The sequence below is a fragment of the Mastomys coucha genome, unplaced genomic scaffold (genome assembly GCF_008632895.1).
Source record: "Mastomys coucha isolate ucsf_1 unplaced genomic scaffold, UCSF_Mcou_1 pScaffold8, whole genome shotgun sequence".
NCBI classification, from domain to species: Eukaryota; Metazoa; Chordata; class Mammalia; order Rodentia; family Muridae; genus Mastomys; species Mastomys coucha.
This window is the reverse complement of record NW_022196914.1, coordinates 72,164,522-72,181,922: the sequence shown is the minus strand read 5'-3', so window position 1 is coordinate 72,181,922 and position 17,401 is coordinate 72,164,522. Positions and strand designations below refer to the sequence as shown.

Sequence of the window (17,401 nt, the reverse complement as noted above, 5' to 3'; positions counted from 1 at the left end):
TTGTGAAGTATAGCAAGGGCTTCGTCATAGTGTTCTTGTTTCAGGAACATGCAGACTTGCTCATTCAGGCAGTGAAAAGTTATTTCAGGATATTGGCATGAATAGTTAGAAATTCTGGAGTAAGGGTAGTCAAGAGCTTCCCAGATATTTGTTCCTTGTACATTATAATGTTGGTGTGGTGGGCGGTCTTTGCTAAAGCAATAGCTAATGTTTTGGATTTGTTCTGGTACATGCTAGGAAAGGACCTGCCTTGTATATTATTGGGAAGCCTACAACTTCCAAGTAGAACCTCCTCTTTTTTGAGATACTGTTAAAGTTGGTGGTAGCAGACAAGGCTGAGCAATGTCCACCTAAACACAGAATTCATAATGCGCATTGTTTTATACCTTACCTCCATCTTTCTGTGGGGTTTGTAGCTGTCTTTTCAGGCACCTGTAACAGTGTAAAACAACCAGTTGTTTACTTGTGCTTAGAAATTATTTCTTGCATCTGACATTTCTTTTTGTTCTTATTTCTCCCGTAACTTTAGCCGAGAGATGGAAAATAAAGAAACCCTCAAAGGACTGCACAAGATGGACGATCGCCCAGAGGAGCGAATGATCCGGGAGAAGCTCAAGGCCACATGCATGCCTGCCTGGAAGCACGAGTGGTTGGAAAGGCGGAACAGGAGAGGCCCTGTGGTAAGTGCTGTGGGCACCAGCTCCGGGGAGGGAAGCGTAGGAAGTGAGGAGCTCAGCTTCCTGTTTCCTTGAAATAAGTCATAATTGGAACTCTGCTCATTAAGCAACTTAAACCACCATAGGAATGTGTTTGATTGAGTGCTTAAAGTAACACTGCCCTCTAATGTCAGGTCTGTACTCTGAGTAGGTTTTGTACTGTACTTTCTGAACAGAAATTCTAATTTATTTGAGATGCTTTATGTCTGATAAGGTCTAAGAATCATACTTCCAGAAATCTTTCAGGAAAGCAGGGAAAAAATCAGATTAAATAGACTTGGTGCTAAAAATAAAATTTATGGAGTCACAAGAATAGCAGCTAGGTTAAGAAGGGAAAGGATCCTGCATCCTGAGCTGCGATTTCTGCTCAAACAGTTGAAGATGCTGTGGTGAAATGTACTTCTGTCCAGACAAAGGAAGAGGCTTGCCACCAGTCTCCTGAAAACACTTGGCTTGTATTTTTCTTTTGAAAGAGAAACAGCAATGATAAGATTCATTACATTCCAGCCAGCACCTGGCTAAACCTGGCCACATAGTCTTCTGGCCTCCTTCCTCATCCCACAGGCATATTTAAGATTAAATTGACTAAATGCAAAATAAAAATTTCAGCTTTGAAATGTTATTTTGTCTTAGTATCTTGCCTGCATGTTGTCTGTGTATCATGTATATACCTGGTGCCCACATGTAGCGGGACCCTTCACCATTTCATTCTTTGGAGAGGACAGAGAAATCAAGGACTAAGCTTAAAAATTTTTGCTGAAACAGTTTTAGAGGTGGGAGTGAAGAGGGCTGCTTAGTTCTGCTTGGTCAGTATAGAGAACTGAGTAGTGAAAGCCTTCAGAAGTTAGAGCATGCTCCATCAGATCTTAGAGCATGCTCTGTCAGAGCTTAGAGAGTGTTCCATCAGAGATTAGAGCGTGCTCCATCAGAGGTTAGTGCGTGCTCCTTCAGAAGTTAGAGCGTGCTCCATCAGATCTTAGAGCGTGCTCCATCAGAGGTTAGTGCTTGCTCCTTCAGAAGTTAGAGCATGCTCCATCAGAGGTTAGTGTGTGCTCCTTCAGAAGTTAGAGCGTGCTCCATCAGAGGTTAGTGCGTGCTCCTTCAGATCTTAGAGCGTGCTCCATCAGAGGTTAGTGCGTGCCCCTTCAGAAGTTAGAGCTCCATCAGAGGTTAGTGCGTGCTCCTTCAGAAGTTAGAGCATGCTCCATCAGAGGTTAGTGCGTGCTCCTTCAGAAGTTAGAACAAGTTCCATCAGATCTTAGAGCATGCTCCATCAGAGCTTAGGGCATGCTCCACCAGAGCTTAGAGAGGGCTCCTCTCCAAGCTCCTAGAGCTGGAGTTATTCTACAGTGCTGTATGGCAAGGCCAACCACACTAATGTTACATTGTTTAAAACTAATTTTTTTCTCACTGTTTACTTTCTGGCAAATACTTAAATATCTTGCCTATGTATGTAGGACAGGAGGAAAGAGAGATGTGTAGAGTGACATAACATATAATCCTTGAGCATAATTGCCCACCCTGCATTCTGTGGCTTACAGATTTCAAATTATCCTTGGGAAGTTTACTGTGTACTTGGAAGGTCTAATTATGTTTATTTTTATTTATTTTTATTCAGTTGCCTTTAAAACCTTCTTAAAACACTAAATAAAAAAAATATATCTACAAACAAGAAATTGAGGCTTATACACAATAAGTAAAAGTAATGTATAAAATAACACAAAGCAGTTGACAAGCAGGTACCAGATGCTTGGGGTGCGCAGACAAGCAATAAAGAATTAGGACAGATGAAGAATGTAGGCTTTGGGCCAGCAAGATGGCTCTGTGGATAAAGGGCTCTCGCCAGGCCAAACTGTCAGTGTTTGGTCCACACAGTGGAAAGAGAGAACCAGTTCATACAAGTTATACTCTGATTTCACACACAAAAAAGAACTGCAGTTTCAAGAAAAGATTTTAGGGGTGGAGACATGGCTCAGTGGTAAAAAGAGTATATACTGTTCTTGCAAAGGGACTGAGTGGTTTCTGACCCCACATCTGGTGGCTCGCACCTGTAACTGTAGCTCCAGAGTGGGGTCACTGCCTCTGTCATCCTCAGGTCCCTGTGCCCATGTGTACGTACCCCATAAATAAAAATAATAAAGATAACCTTTTTAAACTACAGAAAGCTTTAAAGAACATAGGTTGCATTATCAGAGGGTTAATGAATGGTAGGATTGTAAGTACACTTAAGGGATGGGCGAGCGTTCCTCATATAGAATTGTACTGCACATGGGAGCAAGTGCAGGAATGCACAGGGTAGACTTCCACCGTGCTCAGGGGGCAGCGTCCACATTTGGTCCAAGAGGTCTATTTTTAAACATGGCAGTAACAATTGCATGTAAATTGCATGTTTCCAGTTTAAGAAATTGATCTTTAAGCTTGAAACTGCCCTGGCTTTTTCTAGCCTCTTAATCTCTCTTTTTCCCCTTGGTCCTGAGACTTGAACCTAAGGTCCCATGCATGCTGAGAAACCTCTGTACCACCAGGCTATGCTGCCAGCCCTTCCCTGCTTTATTGAGCTACACCTTAAAAATATTGTAAAATAGCATTTTTTATGATAGTATAATACGATCATACTCTATTTGATTACTTAATACCAGTATTACTGTTATAATGGCCTACATTTTTCCAAATACAAAGGAATAGTTCTTCAGTTTCATTGAGTAATTCTTGAAATCCTATTTTTTCTGCATTTGATTCCTAATTTAAGTTGATTCTGAATATCAAATGAGCTAGAGAATACAATAAATAGCAATTAGTTTTTCTGTAATTTTGTATGGTAACCTTAATTAGTGTAAACACAAAATAAACGACATTTGTGTAAGTAAAATAGTTGTCCAACACAGTGACATATAGTAATACCAAATAAAATATGATCTGTTATCTGGTATATTTATATTAATATTGTATAAAAACTCAGTTTATTTTCCACTCTGTGATGTTAAAATGTGCTTCTTGTATATTTTAAAGTAATCAAAATATCGGACTATTTTCGATTCAGGTGGTGAAACCAATCCCTATTAAAGGAGATGGATCTGAAATGAATAACTTGACAGCAGAGCCCCAAGGAGAGGGCCAGGCAGGCTCTGCTGCACCAGCCCCCAAGGGCCGACGCAGCCCATCTCCTGGCAGCTCCCCATCAGGGCGCTCAGTGAAGCCGGAATCCCCAGGAGTGAGACGGAAACGAGTGTCCCCTGTGCCTGTAAGTTAAGATTCACACCCAGTCTGTTCATGTCTGTCATCTTTGGCTCGTTCACAATACGGAGAGGGTTGCCCAGCTGTGCCACAGAGCAGAAGCTTTCAAAGTGTGAGCTGAAGTGATCCACAGGGAGCACGGGTCCTAGGAACCCACAAGATGCTCTGTCTGTCAGGTTAAAACCCCTGAGATGCCCTGTGGATGTTGTCAGGTCAAAACTAGTTTTAGTGTTCTAGTGTTTTTTTTCTGCCTTGTTCAGTGCATGAGTAATTGATAAAGTTACTGGTGCTCTCGCCCCAACTAACAACATCGACATCAGAATTATGGTTTCCCCTCTACTAGCATATATGCATTGTGTGACTAATCGGCCTTGTTATGGTGGCGTTGTCATATCTCCTGATCACCTGCATTACTCCCCCTCAGAGAATCTGTGCTCTTCATTTTTCAAGACGGTTTCTCTGTATAGCCCTGGCTGTCCTGGAACTCACTCTGTAGATCAGGCTGGCCTCGAACTCAGAAATCTGCCTGCCTCTGCCTCCCAAGTGCTGGGATTAAAGGCGTGCAGCACCACCACCCAGGAAATTATGTTTTTTAATTTCAATGTGTATTAAATATTTATCCTGTGATACTTGATAAAATGGGATGTTTGCATAAAGCACTTCTGCCTTACCCTAAAATGTGGTCACCATCTCAAGGAAAAGCATTTATATGCAGTTGCTGGAGTTGCAAAAAGAGCTCATCATCCTGTCCTCATGGAACGAAATCATTAATTGAAAAACATGGCCAACAGAGTATAGTTGCTTAGACGTGTATTTAGCAGACATTTTTCCCTAAAGCGAACTAAATGAAACTGTCTGTTCAAAGAAAATAAAGCGTTTTTAACCATAAGATTTGAGGTTCCAAAGCAAAAATTTAAATTTTAGAAAACAAGTCCCACTGTGCTTGACTGATTCTCAGTATTTAGATCTCTCTGAGGCAGATGATATAAAACTGTTTTTTTTTTCAGCATTGCATGATTATCTTTGTTACTTAGTAAACTAAAGTTTTTCAGATGATTAAGTATACACTAAAGGGAAATCATTCATAGGATCCATATAGGGTGTCAAGTGTACCCTGTGGATTTAACATATCAGTAAGAAAAGGCAGATACAGTTCTTTCCTACTCACATCACAGCTGCCTCTATTGCTGGAGAGCTCTCAGTAGTTGAGAGCACTTGCTGCTCTTCCCAGCTCCCACAAGGTGCCTCACAGCTGCGTGTAACTCTGCTGTTGGGGATCTGATGCCCTCTTCTGGTTTTGTGGGCATTGCACATACACAGTGCATGTCCATGCATGTAGGTAAACTTGTACACATAAAGTAAAAGTAAATAGATGTAAAGAAAATAGACTGCTGTTTGAGCTTTGGGCTCAAATTAGGGGTGTGTGTGATGGGCACATAAAGTATCGTAGAGAATAGGCACGATTTTCCGAAAAGGCTCTCAAAATACCCCTTTCTTTGGTAGTCAGACTTTTTTTTTTTTTTTTTTTTTTTTTTTTTTTTTTTTTTTTTTTTTTTTTTTTTGGTATGTGTCCTTTAATCAACACATATCACAGCAGACCAGAGAGCTAAGATAGCAGGGGGCAGTAGAGACTCGAGGGGCGGAAATGCACGTTCAAGCACTTTCTGTGTTTGAAGAGTGAGTGAGTGAGTGAACGGCCGAGCACAAGGAAAACCTTACGTTTCCCTGGCCGTTGTTAAAGCACGGAAATCCACGCAAAGTAGACTTTTATCATTAACCCTGGTGACTACACTGTAACTGACACCGGCTCATACATTTGAAAACTGGGGGCAGGAGCTTGTCCCTGCTCCTGGTGGCCTCTGCCCGAGCCAAGGCTGCTTCTCAGCTTATGCATTGCTTCCTCTGCAAAGCGCCAGCAGCCCGCTGTTGGTGGCTGCCTCCTGGAATGGCTGCCGGCCCAGAGCAGAAGCTGCTGCATGCAAGCTCTTGTCAGGCATCCATTTACATCTTGATTCACGAGGCACCAAAGGGAAGGAGGACCCTGAATATATATAGACAGAATCATATCTTCCTGTGCCCCTTGCCCCAACCACCCTACTTTTAAAGCACAGTAAGGATGAGCTAGACACCATTAGCCTGAAGTTGTTTCTATACTTGGAAATTGGACTGAGCTTTAATCGACCATAAACAGACGGACAGCCTATTTGTTACATAGCTAAGGTGTGCCTATCACACACCCACATGTGGCCAAGGCTCATTGTAGCCAGTCCAGTAATTGCTTCACCTTGCTTTGTGTTCAGCCTACACAGGCTTGCTAAGTCATCTCTCTGAAACTCCAGCTTTTGAGTGCTGCCCAATCCATGGGAATGGTTTTGTTTTGTTTTGTTTTGTTTGTTTTGTTTTGTTTAAGATTTATTTATTATTATATGTAAGTAAGTACACTGTAGACACTTCAGACACACCAGAAGAGGGCATCAGATCTCATCACAGATGGTTGTGAGCCACCATGTGGTTGCTGGGATTTGAACTCAGGACCTTCAGAAGAGTAGTCAGTGCTCTTAACCGCTGAGCCATCTCTCCAACTCCATGGGATTGTTCTTTGCTCAAGTAAATCATGATCTACAGTTTCTCTGTTAACTTCAGTCCTTCCATTAGCCCCAAGCAATCACTAGCCTCTATGTATCTCCCTTTTGTGGATGGCATTCCGTGTCAGGTACCTTTGACTTAGGTCATATCATAGCATGCATCAGTATTCCAGTCTCAGTCGTTGAATATTCTTCTCATGTGTGACCATATACTTCCTTCTGTTCATCCATCATCCAGTGTGCTGCTACTTCCTCAGGCTTCTCTGAGGGATACTGGTGTGAGCATTCACATACAAGTCTGTGTGTGGATATGTTTTCACTTCTCTTGAGTTCATACCTAGGGGTGGGATTCCTGGGTGGAAATTTAACATTTTCAGAAAACGTTGCACTGTTCATTCCTTTACCGCAGCAGCTACACACTTTACACACCACCAGAGGGTTCTGGGAAGCTTCATGGTTTGGTACTATTTACTCCATTGTAACTGTTCAGACCAGGCATCTCCACCAACCGTAATACCTACTGGGTGTTGATGTAGACAGAGTTACAGAGGAAAGGAGCAGCTCAGTGAGCGGTGATGTTTGTTTCAGAAGGTTTTGGTCAGCCTCCAGGGGGCGTTTTAAAGGAAGACAGTCTGCAAGGGGGGCGGGGAGGGGGGAGGTGGAGTCCATGGCAGCAGTTGTAAATCCCATCATGGGGAGCTAGAAGCCCAGAGAGTGCTTGTTTACATTCACTGCAAGAAACGGTAGTATTTTGCCTTCATATGGTCACTTCTTATGCCTTTGGGTATGTGCTTTTAGCTTGCACAGTACTTTACAACACTCAAGTTTATGGAGTAGTTTATAAAATGACCGTATGGTTGTCTCTCAGGCAGAGATTCATCATCTCTTCTAGGAATGACTGAGATTCTAAAAGTTCTTCTAAAATGAGTGTGCCAGGTAACAGCATTTTACTTCACATATGAAGTTTTTCATCTGGGAATATAACCTGCCACATGACTTTCTGCTATGACCTGTTTTTGAACGTTAATTTCTTATCAAGAACTGAGGGATTTACCTAATAAAAAACAATGTTGTCAAGTTCCAGAGTGGCAGAATCACACCACCCCGAAGAGCCCCGTCACCAGATGGCTTCTCACCGTACAGCCCAGAGGAGACCAGCCGCCGTGTGAACAAAGTGATGAGGGCCAGGCTGTACCTCCTGCAGCAGATAGGACCCAACTCTTTTCTGATTGGAGGAGACAGCCCAGACAATAAATACCGGGTGTTTATTGGACCACAGGTAGTGTCTGACACTATTTTATATTTAGTTGGTGTATGGTACCACTTTTAGCCTGTATACTAGGAAATCGTTTTTCTTCTTGTGCATGGTTAGAAACTGAATTCACAGCTTCGTTTTCACTGTACAAGTGTCACTTTGTCACCAGAGATTTCTTTTGGTCCCTTGTTCTGTTCCTGGCTTTTGTTTTGTTCTTGTTTTCATTTTGCAACAGAGTCTCACTATGCATCTAGCTGGCTTCAGATTTAGTTTGTAGCCTTAGGCTGCCCTAAATTCACAGTGATCCTCCTGTGTCAGCTTTCCAACTACTAGACTTCTAGGCATGTATCTGCATAGCTCTCAGTTTTATAAGGTCCGTACCTGAGCTGACTTCATTCTGTCTAGTGAGTTAAAGCGAGCTTAAAATACATCTAGGCGATGCATGATGTTTTTACTATAGCTTAGAACCTTGAATAAAATGAATTTTATCTATCGAATACATTCATTGAAAATAGATTAATGCATGGAAACATATCTGTGTCTTTATGTGAGGATGATGAAGAATGTTAGTAGAAACTAATGAAGTAGACTTGAAATGCCAGAGCAGGCTAGTGAGAGCTGTTGAAGCTCACAGGTTTGCTCACTGTGGTTTTCTTTCTGTCCTGCAGAACTGCAGCTGTGGGCGTGGGACGTTCTGTATCCACCTCTTGTTTGTCATGCTCCGCGTGTTTCAGCTAGAACCCTCTGACCCCATGTTATGGAGAAAAACTTTAAAAAATTTTGAGGTAATTTTTAAATATACAACTCTAGGGTGAAACTGGCAACAGACTTGTGTGGTGCATCTTGAATTATACCAAGAGCACTGAATTTAAATTGACAGTGACTATGTTGGGTATGTGAAGCTACATAAGAATTATCTGATGCTTTTAGAGTTTCTTTGGTGCTTTGCTGAGTGACAAGCTGTTTTGTGTTGTTTTCCTAAACTGTGAAAGGCAGTAAATACTGTCCTGCTGTAAAAATCGTTGTCCTTAGTAAACTACGTTCTTACGTTGGAAGCTCTTAAATCAGCTCTATGCAAATTTTATGCAAATAAGGATGAATAATTCACCTCTTCATGTGCATAATTATGGCATCCATATCATTGACGCTGTCTTTTTCCAATGTTAGGTTGAGAGTTTGTTCCAGAAATACCACAGTAGGCGTAGCTCTCGAATCAAAGCTCCATCCCGGAACACCATCCAGAAGTTTGTGTCACGCATGTCAAATTGTCACACATTGTCATCGTCTAGCACATCCACATCTAGTTCAGAAAACAGGTTTGTACTTGTCACAAAGTGGAGCACTGATGTACTGTCATATTGTAATTTTAGGGTTTTTTTTTTACATAATGAATTGCTATACAATGAATGATGTAGTTATTGAGTCTTGGCTTTCCATGTTCGAACTGAAGGTAAAGGCTATTAAAGGTCATGTGAAGATATTTTGCTCTCCACACTACAGCATTAGAAATGACGTATTAGAAGTAACATAATGTTCACGCTTGTGAGAAAGCAGGCAGCAGGTGTAAACTAATGAGAGGCGGCTATGTTAGACATTACTGTAGCCAAGCCCCCTGATCGCGCTGTTTCCTTCTGTTCTTATAGTAGGTGGATTTCGTCACTGCTCTACAGATAACAAAGCTGAGGAACTGTAAAGTAGAAGGAAACATCTGTAATTCTTTTATAAGGAAACTGTGTACTAGGCAAAGTGGTTCTCCAAAATCACTTTCAAGTGTGGGATTTTTATATCGTACAATATCAGTACTCCCTTCGTGGCTGTTTCTCAAGAGTCTGTACCTGGGAGAAGATGAGCACATTCTCACTCAGTAGGCAGGACAGCCATAGGACAGGAGGTCACCATCACAGTTACTACTTACAGTCTCTACCTGGGAGATGAGCACATTCTCACTCGGTAGGCAGGACAGCCATAGGACAGGAGGGTCACCGTCACTCACAGTTACTACTTACAGTCTACAGTGCTTCACAAACTCTCCATTGGCTGGAAAGATGACAAAGACAAGCTGTGAATGATGCAAAGTGCAGCCTAAAAGAATAAATGTGGGTGTTTTAAGTCTCTGAGGAAACTGTTATCTGCTCCGTAACAGAATTTTTCTTTCTGTTCTGTGGCACTGCCTTTCTGTGTAAACTGAGATGGTTCCGTTACTGCAGACAGGAGAACAGGCACCTGTGTTTGCGAAGCACTGGCTGTGGGAGGTCTCATCTGCATCCCATCACAGACCCTTAAGTTCATAACCGCCTCAATTAATGAAGCCGAGGGAAGTGGTGCTGAGACCCACTGAGCAAAGGAGAGATTTTTTTTTTCATCTGTGGAAAACACAAGTATTTGTGAAATGAAAGATCTTCTGGCTTCCTTAGGTGTGGGTGAAGCCAGAAGAGGCAGCATAACTCGTTTAAGTCCTAGCATGACCAGAGTGTGGGTATCTTGACTCCTAACCCAGGTTTCTTTCTGTTTCTAAATAGATAGAGGGACTTGGGGAGGTTGGTCTATCTTTATCAAGCTTCAGAAACCAAACTTATTTTCTCCTTTTCATTGAAGAAAACAAATGTTTAAAGCTAGATAGCTAAAGCTTAGATCAGAAGTTTCTAAGGTGAGCAAAGATAGTTTCTTAATATGGGCAGAATCCAAGGTTTCCAGGTGCATTGGTGTATCAGCAGTGTGGGCACAAGAGTTTGTCATATTATAATATATTGTGTAATTTGTTCCATGTAAACACATATCTTCATAGAAAAACTAAACAAGAAAAAGAATACCTAAAGGGAGATTCATCTGGGGTCTAATTTTATAAAAATTTTAAGTGATAACTCAAAAAAGTAGAAAATACAGATAGAGGCTTGAGAGGTAGCCCAGCAGTTAAGAGCACTGACTGCTAGTCCAAAGGGCCCAGGTTCAATTCCCAGCACTGCATGGTAGCTAACAACTATCTGTAATAACTCCAGTACCAGAGGATCTAACACCCTCTTCTGGCCTCCACAGGCATGTACGTGGTACATATATGTACATACAGGCAAAACACTTGCATGCAATAAAAATTCAAAATAAACAAGATTAAAGCAAACTGAAAATACACAAAACCCTTCCAAAAACTGAAAGTGCGAACCTTAAGGAAAAAAATACGTAAGGGAAATATTCATAAAAGAAATTTTTTGTTGTTTTTGTTTTGATTTTTTTTTCTAGTTTTTAAAATTATTTATTTTTTATGTGTATGAGTACACTGTAGCTGTACAGATGGCCGTGAGCCATCATGTGGCTGCTGGGAATTGAACTCAGGACCCGGCTCGCTCTAGCCCCGCTCACTCTGACCTGGCTCTCTCTCCAGTGTAATTCGCTGTAGCTGTCTTCAGACGCACCAGAAGAGGGCGTCAGATCTCATTACAGGTGGTTGTGAGCCACCATGTGGTTGCTGGGATCCGAACTCAAGGACCTTTGGAAGAGCAGTCAGTGATCTTACTCACTGAGCCATCTCTCCAGCCCCCTTGTTTTGATTTTCAAGACAGGGTTTCTCAGTATAGTCCTGGCTGGCCTCAAACTCAGAGATCTGCCTGCCTTTGCCTCTGCCTCCTGAGTGCTGGGATTAAAAGCATGTGACCCCATCACCTGGCTCATAAAAGACAATGCTGAAGAGGCTAGTAAACATGTCAGTGAAACCAATAATTCTTTGAAAAATGCTTAGTAAAAAGCATACCAGGTGGAGATGAGAAAGATAGGGAAGGGTGAGTTAGAACACACTAGGATGGCATCTGTGGATGGAGATGCCGTAGTGAATCCAGGACCATGTGCTTTTTACACCATAAAAATAACATTCATGGAGTTTTATTTAAAAGCAAATATTTATATAAAATTCTATATTTCTCCATATAAATGAATATGCATATATATGAAAAATGGCACATTTTACTTATGTAATTAAGGGAGCTTTTGTAAGGCAACAGTTCAGTTCTTAAAAAGCACTCCACTGTATGTAAAGTAGTTCAGCCTTTGTGGGCAGGAGGGTGGTTTTCTGAAACATTTTCATATTCTGCTCTAGAACAGGTGCTAGCCAGAGCTGGTGCATTGAACAAATGTACCATCTTTGGTATGTTTTATATGTGGCCTGTTTGTTATGTATGGCATATTGTAGTGAAAATATAGAAAGGTTTAAATAGCCAGAAATGAATGATTAAAGCATACCCACACTGTAGCCAGACATGGTGACGTGCGCATGTGATCCACGTGTTCCAGAGACTAAGAGAGAGCTGCAGTGAGTCTGAGGCCATTTGGGCTGAGTGGCGAGTTCCAGGCCAATTTGGGGTATACAGAAGGGCCCTATACATTGCAACCCCCCCCAAATATGTCCATGTTATGAATATGTCATGTAACCATTAAAATGACACCTCTAAAGACTGCTGAATACTATGGAAAATGTTGATAAGTGAAACCTTCTTTGAGTTCTGTTGTTTCTATGTACCAATTTTACATATGCAATTATAGGTATATAAATATTAGGGCAGAGTTACAGTGGTCACTAATAGTGTCTATTATTACAGCTGGCTCCATTTTCTTTAAGTGCTTATGGGCTACTGGGTCCACAATTATGTTATAACTGTCAGTCATGCCCCTAGTAGCGCATGTAGTTTTCATTGATAATAAGAAAGTGAATGGATGTGACCATTGTCCATAAAACTTGATTTATAAAATTAGCTACATGTTGACTGGATAACTTTCCCTTTGATACTAACTGTTACATATTCCTATGACTTCTAAAATATCAAAAAAGTAGGCTAAAAATGTTTCTGATACCGGGCAGTGGTGGCACACTCCTTTAATCCCAGCACTTGGGAGGCAGAGGCAGGCGGATTTCTGAGTTCGAGGCAAGCCTGGTCTATACGGAGAAACCCTGTCTCGGAAAAAAAAAAAAACGTTTCTGATGAGTTCTTAAACTGTAAAATTAAGAATACATCTAACGTGTCAATGGTAAGCAGATACATACATAGTTAAAATCTATCAAGTCGATGAATATTATGCCACCATGATGTGTCCATGGCTGGGCATACCATAATCCCAGTTCTGGGGCAGAGGTATCATTTCAGGGATACGAATGTCCTTTCCTGAGTGGTAGCTCCTCCATTCACAGTAAGGACAACCTAATTCACGTACAACCTGTGAACCTAGCTACGTGGTTCTGCTCTTAAATTCCTGTGTGTTAACAGGAGAAATAACGGGCAGGTGGTGGTGGTGCATACCTTTAATCCCAGCACTCAGGAAGGAGTTCGAGGCCAGCCTGGTCTACAGAGTGAGTTCCAGGACAGCCAGGACTACACAGAGCAACCCTACCTCAAAAAGAATGAAATTAAAGAACTGCCTCGCAGTTACTACGTGATCACATGGTGCTGTCCGACAGGAGTCCGTGGCCGATGGGTGCATATTCCAGAGAAGTCTTCCAGATTCAGGTGCTCAGTGTTTTTCTTCCTTCCCTCACAGCATCAAGGATGAAGAGGAGCAGATGTGTCCCATCTGCTTGTTGGGCATGTTGGATGAGGAGAGCCTGACTGTGTGTGAAGATGGCTGCAGGAACAAGCTGCACCACCACTGCATGTCAATCTGTAGGTGGCCCCTCCTCCCCGTGTTGTACTCTGGCGCTTGCTGCTTCACTTATAGGATTGCAGTGAAATGGCTTGTGGGGACATTGGCTAGAGCAGAAGGGAATCCTGCTTAAGCTCCATGTAAAGTTTCCCACAGATTGGGTTATAGGGTCTGTGTAGATTGAAAAAAAAAAAAGGAGTGTATATACAGTAATGCAGGTGGAGATGGAAGGAACACAAGCTTAAAAGCTCCTGTCCTCACAGGGTGGAAGACCTAGGCGGGCTTTCCAGAGGGTGAGTCTGAAAGGCTAGCCACAGAATGGAGTGGGGAAGATACTGTGAAGGATGCTAAGCACAGCAGTGCTAGTTGTCAGGAGTATAGGTACAAGCATCAGTATTTACTCTGCTGCATTGGCCAGCTTTAAGATTGGTACCCTATCCATTTGTATGAGGCTCCTTCTGTATCCGTCTTACACTAACCGTTATGAATGCTTAGGACTTAATACTTAACATGAAACATTTACATTTTCGTGATATTTTTCCTTTATATTTTTCAGGGGCAGAAGAATGTAGAAGAAATAGAGAGCCTTTAATATGTCCCCTTTGTAGATCTAAGTGGAGATCCCAGGACTTCTACAGGTAGTAATTTTGAATATCTAATTTGTATATGTTTAACAGAAAATTAAAATGATGTTCTCTGGGCTCTCATGGTAGTATACACCTGTATTCCCAGCTCTTGGTGGAGCTGAGGCAGAAGGATCATGAGTTCAAGGCTAGCCTGAGCCACAACAAATCTGGTCTCAAAAAAAAAAAGGAGGAGGGGTGGGGAGAGACTTATATCTGTTAATATTTTGCAGCTAAATTTTGTTATTTTTTTCATTTTAGCCATGAGTTATCAAGCCCCGTGGATTCCCCTGCCTCCCTGCGAGCTGTCCAGCAGCCAACCTCCCCGCAGCAGCCTGTGGCTGGATCACAACGGAGGAATCAGGAAAGCAATTTTAACCTTACTCACTTTGGAACCCAGCAGATTCCTCCTGCTTACAAAGATTTAGCCGAGCCATGGATTCAGGTAGGTAGCTCTTTGTGTAATTCCCAGAGAGTCGCGTTGGTCATGTCCTGTGTTTGTCCCCTTCCCTTGGCTGTTTCTACTTTAGGAAAACACTTGGTTCATGCTAAAACCTTGAATCTGGCCTCTGGGTTGTTCTTTCCTATATGCCTGTTGCACAGCTTGCACTTTAAAGTTTCTTTGTAGTTTCACCTATCTAGACCCTTCTCTTCCTAAAATACGTAAGGAACTGTGCCAGGAAGGGAAGTGCAGCTCTTCAGAGCTGACTGCCCCGTTTAATCCCTGTTCCTGACAAGTGTTTCTGCTGTGCTCCTGTTTGCTGCTGTGTAAACCCAGTTTCTCCTTTCTGCGTCCCACTTGCATACAGCAGTATACAACAGGCGCTTGTCGAGAGGCCGTGTGAGGACTCAGGTCTATCTTAGGTTTGGTATTTTGGTTGCCTTTACCTCCTCAGAATGGTTTTGTATCCTCAATGAACTTAGGTTGTGGTTGGCCAACTTATAAATGTTTTTTTTTTTTTTTTGGTTGCTTGAATGCTTACTGTATTATTTTTAAATGTAGGATCTCTCTATAGCCAGTGCTTCCAGTAGATAATAGTGAGTTACAGTAGTGAAGTCAAATAATCAGCATTTTGCTAGTTGGCAGGCCTCTGGGTGCAAGGCGGTTTGTCAGGTACATTAACTCATGTAATGTCTCTGTTATAGAAAATGCTGCCTCCGGCTTTGTGGCCCTTTTTTTGCAGCCTTGAAACCTACTCTTCCTGTTAACTGCCTGTTCCTTACCAATCTGATAAAATCCACAGAATGTATAGACAGCAGCTTAGTTCTTCTGTCTGGTTTGTGGACAGTACCCTGCAGCGGCGCATCTCCGAGCTGACTCTCAGCTATTAGATGCCGTGGTTTTGAGGCTGTCACCAGCTGGGTTTGACTTCCAGCTTAGAGCATCAGGGAAGGTTGATGAAAACTGAGGCAGTGCAGGAAACTCATGGCTCTTGCTGTTTTTTCTTCTCAGAGTTTCTTTGTAACACAATACATATAAGTACATCACCATTTGCTCCCCACCCCAAAAGTGTGTTAAACTTGCCCCATATTTAGAAGTTTTCATGCACATTGTCTTAGACATTAAGCTTACTTTTTGCTAATTGGCCATGAGGTCAATACCATTTACAATTCTCCTGTAGAGGAAGTTTTGGGGCCTGGTGCCAGGGCTGTAGCCACACATACATTAACTCTGTTACATCATTGCCCTTTGTTCATTTAAATAAAGCATTCTTCAGGCTCACCTTTCTCTTCTAGTCCCACCAGCTTAGCCTTTTCCTACAGGCCAAAAATCACATAAGTTTCTGTGGCTTTGATCTCTTAAGAAGAATACTCTGACTTGAAGGCTCCACACCAGTGATAGCCCTGCTTCTCTTGCTTTTTATAAAACCTAGCTTCCTTCTCTATAAAGTATTTTAGTCATGTATAAATATGGAGTTTTTCTAGGTTTTTTTTTTCCTTTTTTGTCTCTCAGTTTTAGTGTTTTAAGATTTACTTATTTTATATATATGTGAGTACACTGTTACTGTCTTCAGACACAGCAGAAGAGGACATCAGATCCCATTACAGATGGTTGTGAGTTACCATGTGGTTGCTGGGAATTGAACTCAGAAACCCTGGAAGAGTGGTCAGTGCTCTTAACTGCTGAGTCATCTCTCCAGTCCGGGTTTTAGTGTTTTTAAGCATAAAACAGACTATGAAAATGAAGCTACCTAGTTATTAGTTTGCATGATTACCAATCAAACTTGGTATAAAGGTATTGGAGTATAAAGGTATGTACTCTTAAGCGTTGAAGTAATGAGCATTTCAAATATAGTGCTTTAGTGATTTTTACTGTTTTTGTGACCAAATACCTGGAAGAAGTAACCATAGAGGCAAGGATTGGTTTCAGCTCACAACTGAAGGGATGCAGCTAATCATGGGGGGGGAGCCATGGCAGCAGGATCTAGAGCCAGTCACATACAGGAAGCAGAGGGAGATGAGCTCATTTCTCCTTATTCTGCCCGTGAGCTGGTACTCAGCACATTTACGGTAGGTTCCCCACCTTAACTAATATAATCTGGAAAGGCCTCAGTAGACACTCCCAGAAGTTTCTAAATCCCATAAATTTGGCAGTTAGGGAGCTAGGGTATAGCCCCCATTTTTCCCCAGATGCATTGGCCATCAGCTTGAGGGGAGAAAAGGGAGCAGAGGCAGAGAGCAGTTTGGACAGCTGTGAGTATGGTCGGAATGACCTCCAGAGTCTGCTTCTTGGGAGGCTGAGACAGGAGGATTGCTTGAGTCCAGGAGATCTGGGATATAGTGTGCTATATTGATCAGATGTCCACACTAAGTTCGGATGTTTACACTAAGTGTTTACTTTTTTTTTAATATTTATTTACTTATTTATTTAATTTTATGTGAGTACACTATAGCTGTCTTCAGACACACCAGAAAGGGGCATCAGACCCCATTACAGCTGGTTGTGAGCTACCATGTGGTTGCTGGGATTCGAACTCAGGACCTTCCAAGGAGCAGTCAGTGCTCTTAACTGCTGAGCCATCTCTCCAGCCCAAGTGTTTACTTTTTAAGTACAGGAGTTTAATGTCCAGCATCCTATAGAAAACTGGATGTGTAGATGTACTTGCAATCCCAGCTCTGGAAAGATGGACCCATGGGGCTGAGTGGCCAGCCAACCTAGCCTAATTAATAAGAGTCCATCTCAAAAGAGAGAAAAAAAGTGGACACCTCCTGAGAATGACCCCTGCCCTCACACATACATGTGCATCCATGTGCCCACACAAGAATGTGTATATAAGAATTCTTCATTAGAAAAACATTAACACCGGGCGGTGGTGGTGCACGCCTTTAATCCCAGCACTTGGGAGGCAGAGGCAGGCGGATTTCTGA

The 17,401-nt window shown here is 42.1% G+C and overlaps 1 protein-coding gene and 1 long non-coding RNA gene across 3 annotated transcripts in view; one reads left to right on the top strand and one right to left on the bottom strand.

Annotated features, from left to right (window-relative positions):
* LOC116083779 overlaps positions 1-17,401 on the bottom strand; it is a 54,109-nt gene that overhangs the window by 573 nt on the left and 36,135 nt on the right. Inside the window, exon 3 of the long non-coding RNA XR_004115909.1 lies at positions 392-432. This is a non-coding gene — a long non-coding RNA (uncharacterized LOC116083779). The remainder of the gene's footprint in view (positions 1-391; positions 433-17,401) is intronic.
* Map3k1 (mitogen-activated protein kinase kinase kinase 1) overlaps positions 1-17,401 on the top strand; it is a 67,792-nt gene that overhangs the window by 35,448 nt on the left and 14,943 nt on the right. For both annotated transcript variants that reach the window (XM_031360543.1, XM_031360544.1), the window contains exons 2-9: positions 530-680; positions 3,757-3,957; positions 7,614-7,814; positions 8,459-8,575; positions 8,958-9,106; positions 13,308-13,429; positions 13,966-14,047; positions 14,294-14,477. In XM_031360543.1, coding sequence (XP_031216403.1) covers positions 530-680; positions 3,757-3,957; positions 7,614-7,814; positions 8,459-8,575; positions 8,958-9,106; positions 13,308-13,429; positions 13,966-14,047; positions 14,294-14,477 — 1,207 coding nt within the window. The remainder of the gene's footprint in view (positions 1-529; positions 681-3,756; positions 3,958-7,613; positions 7,815-8,458; positions 8,576-8,957; positions 9,107-13,307; positions 13,430-13,965; positions 14,048-14,293; positions 14,478-17,401) is intronic.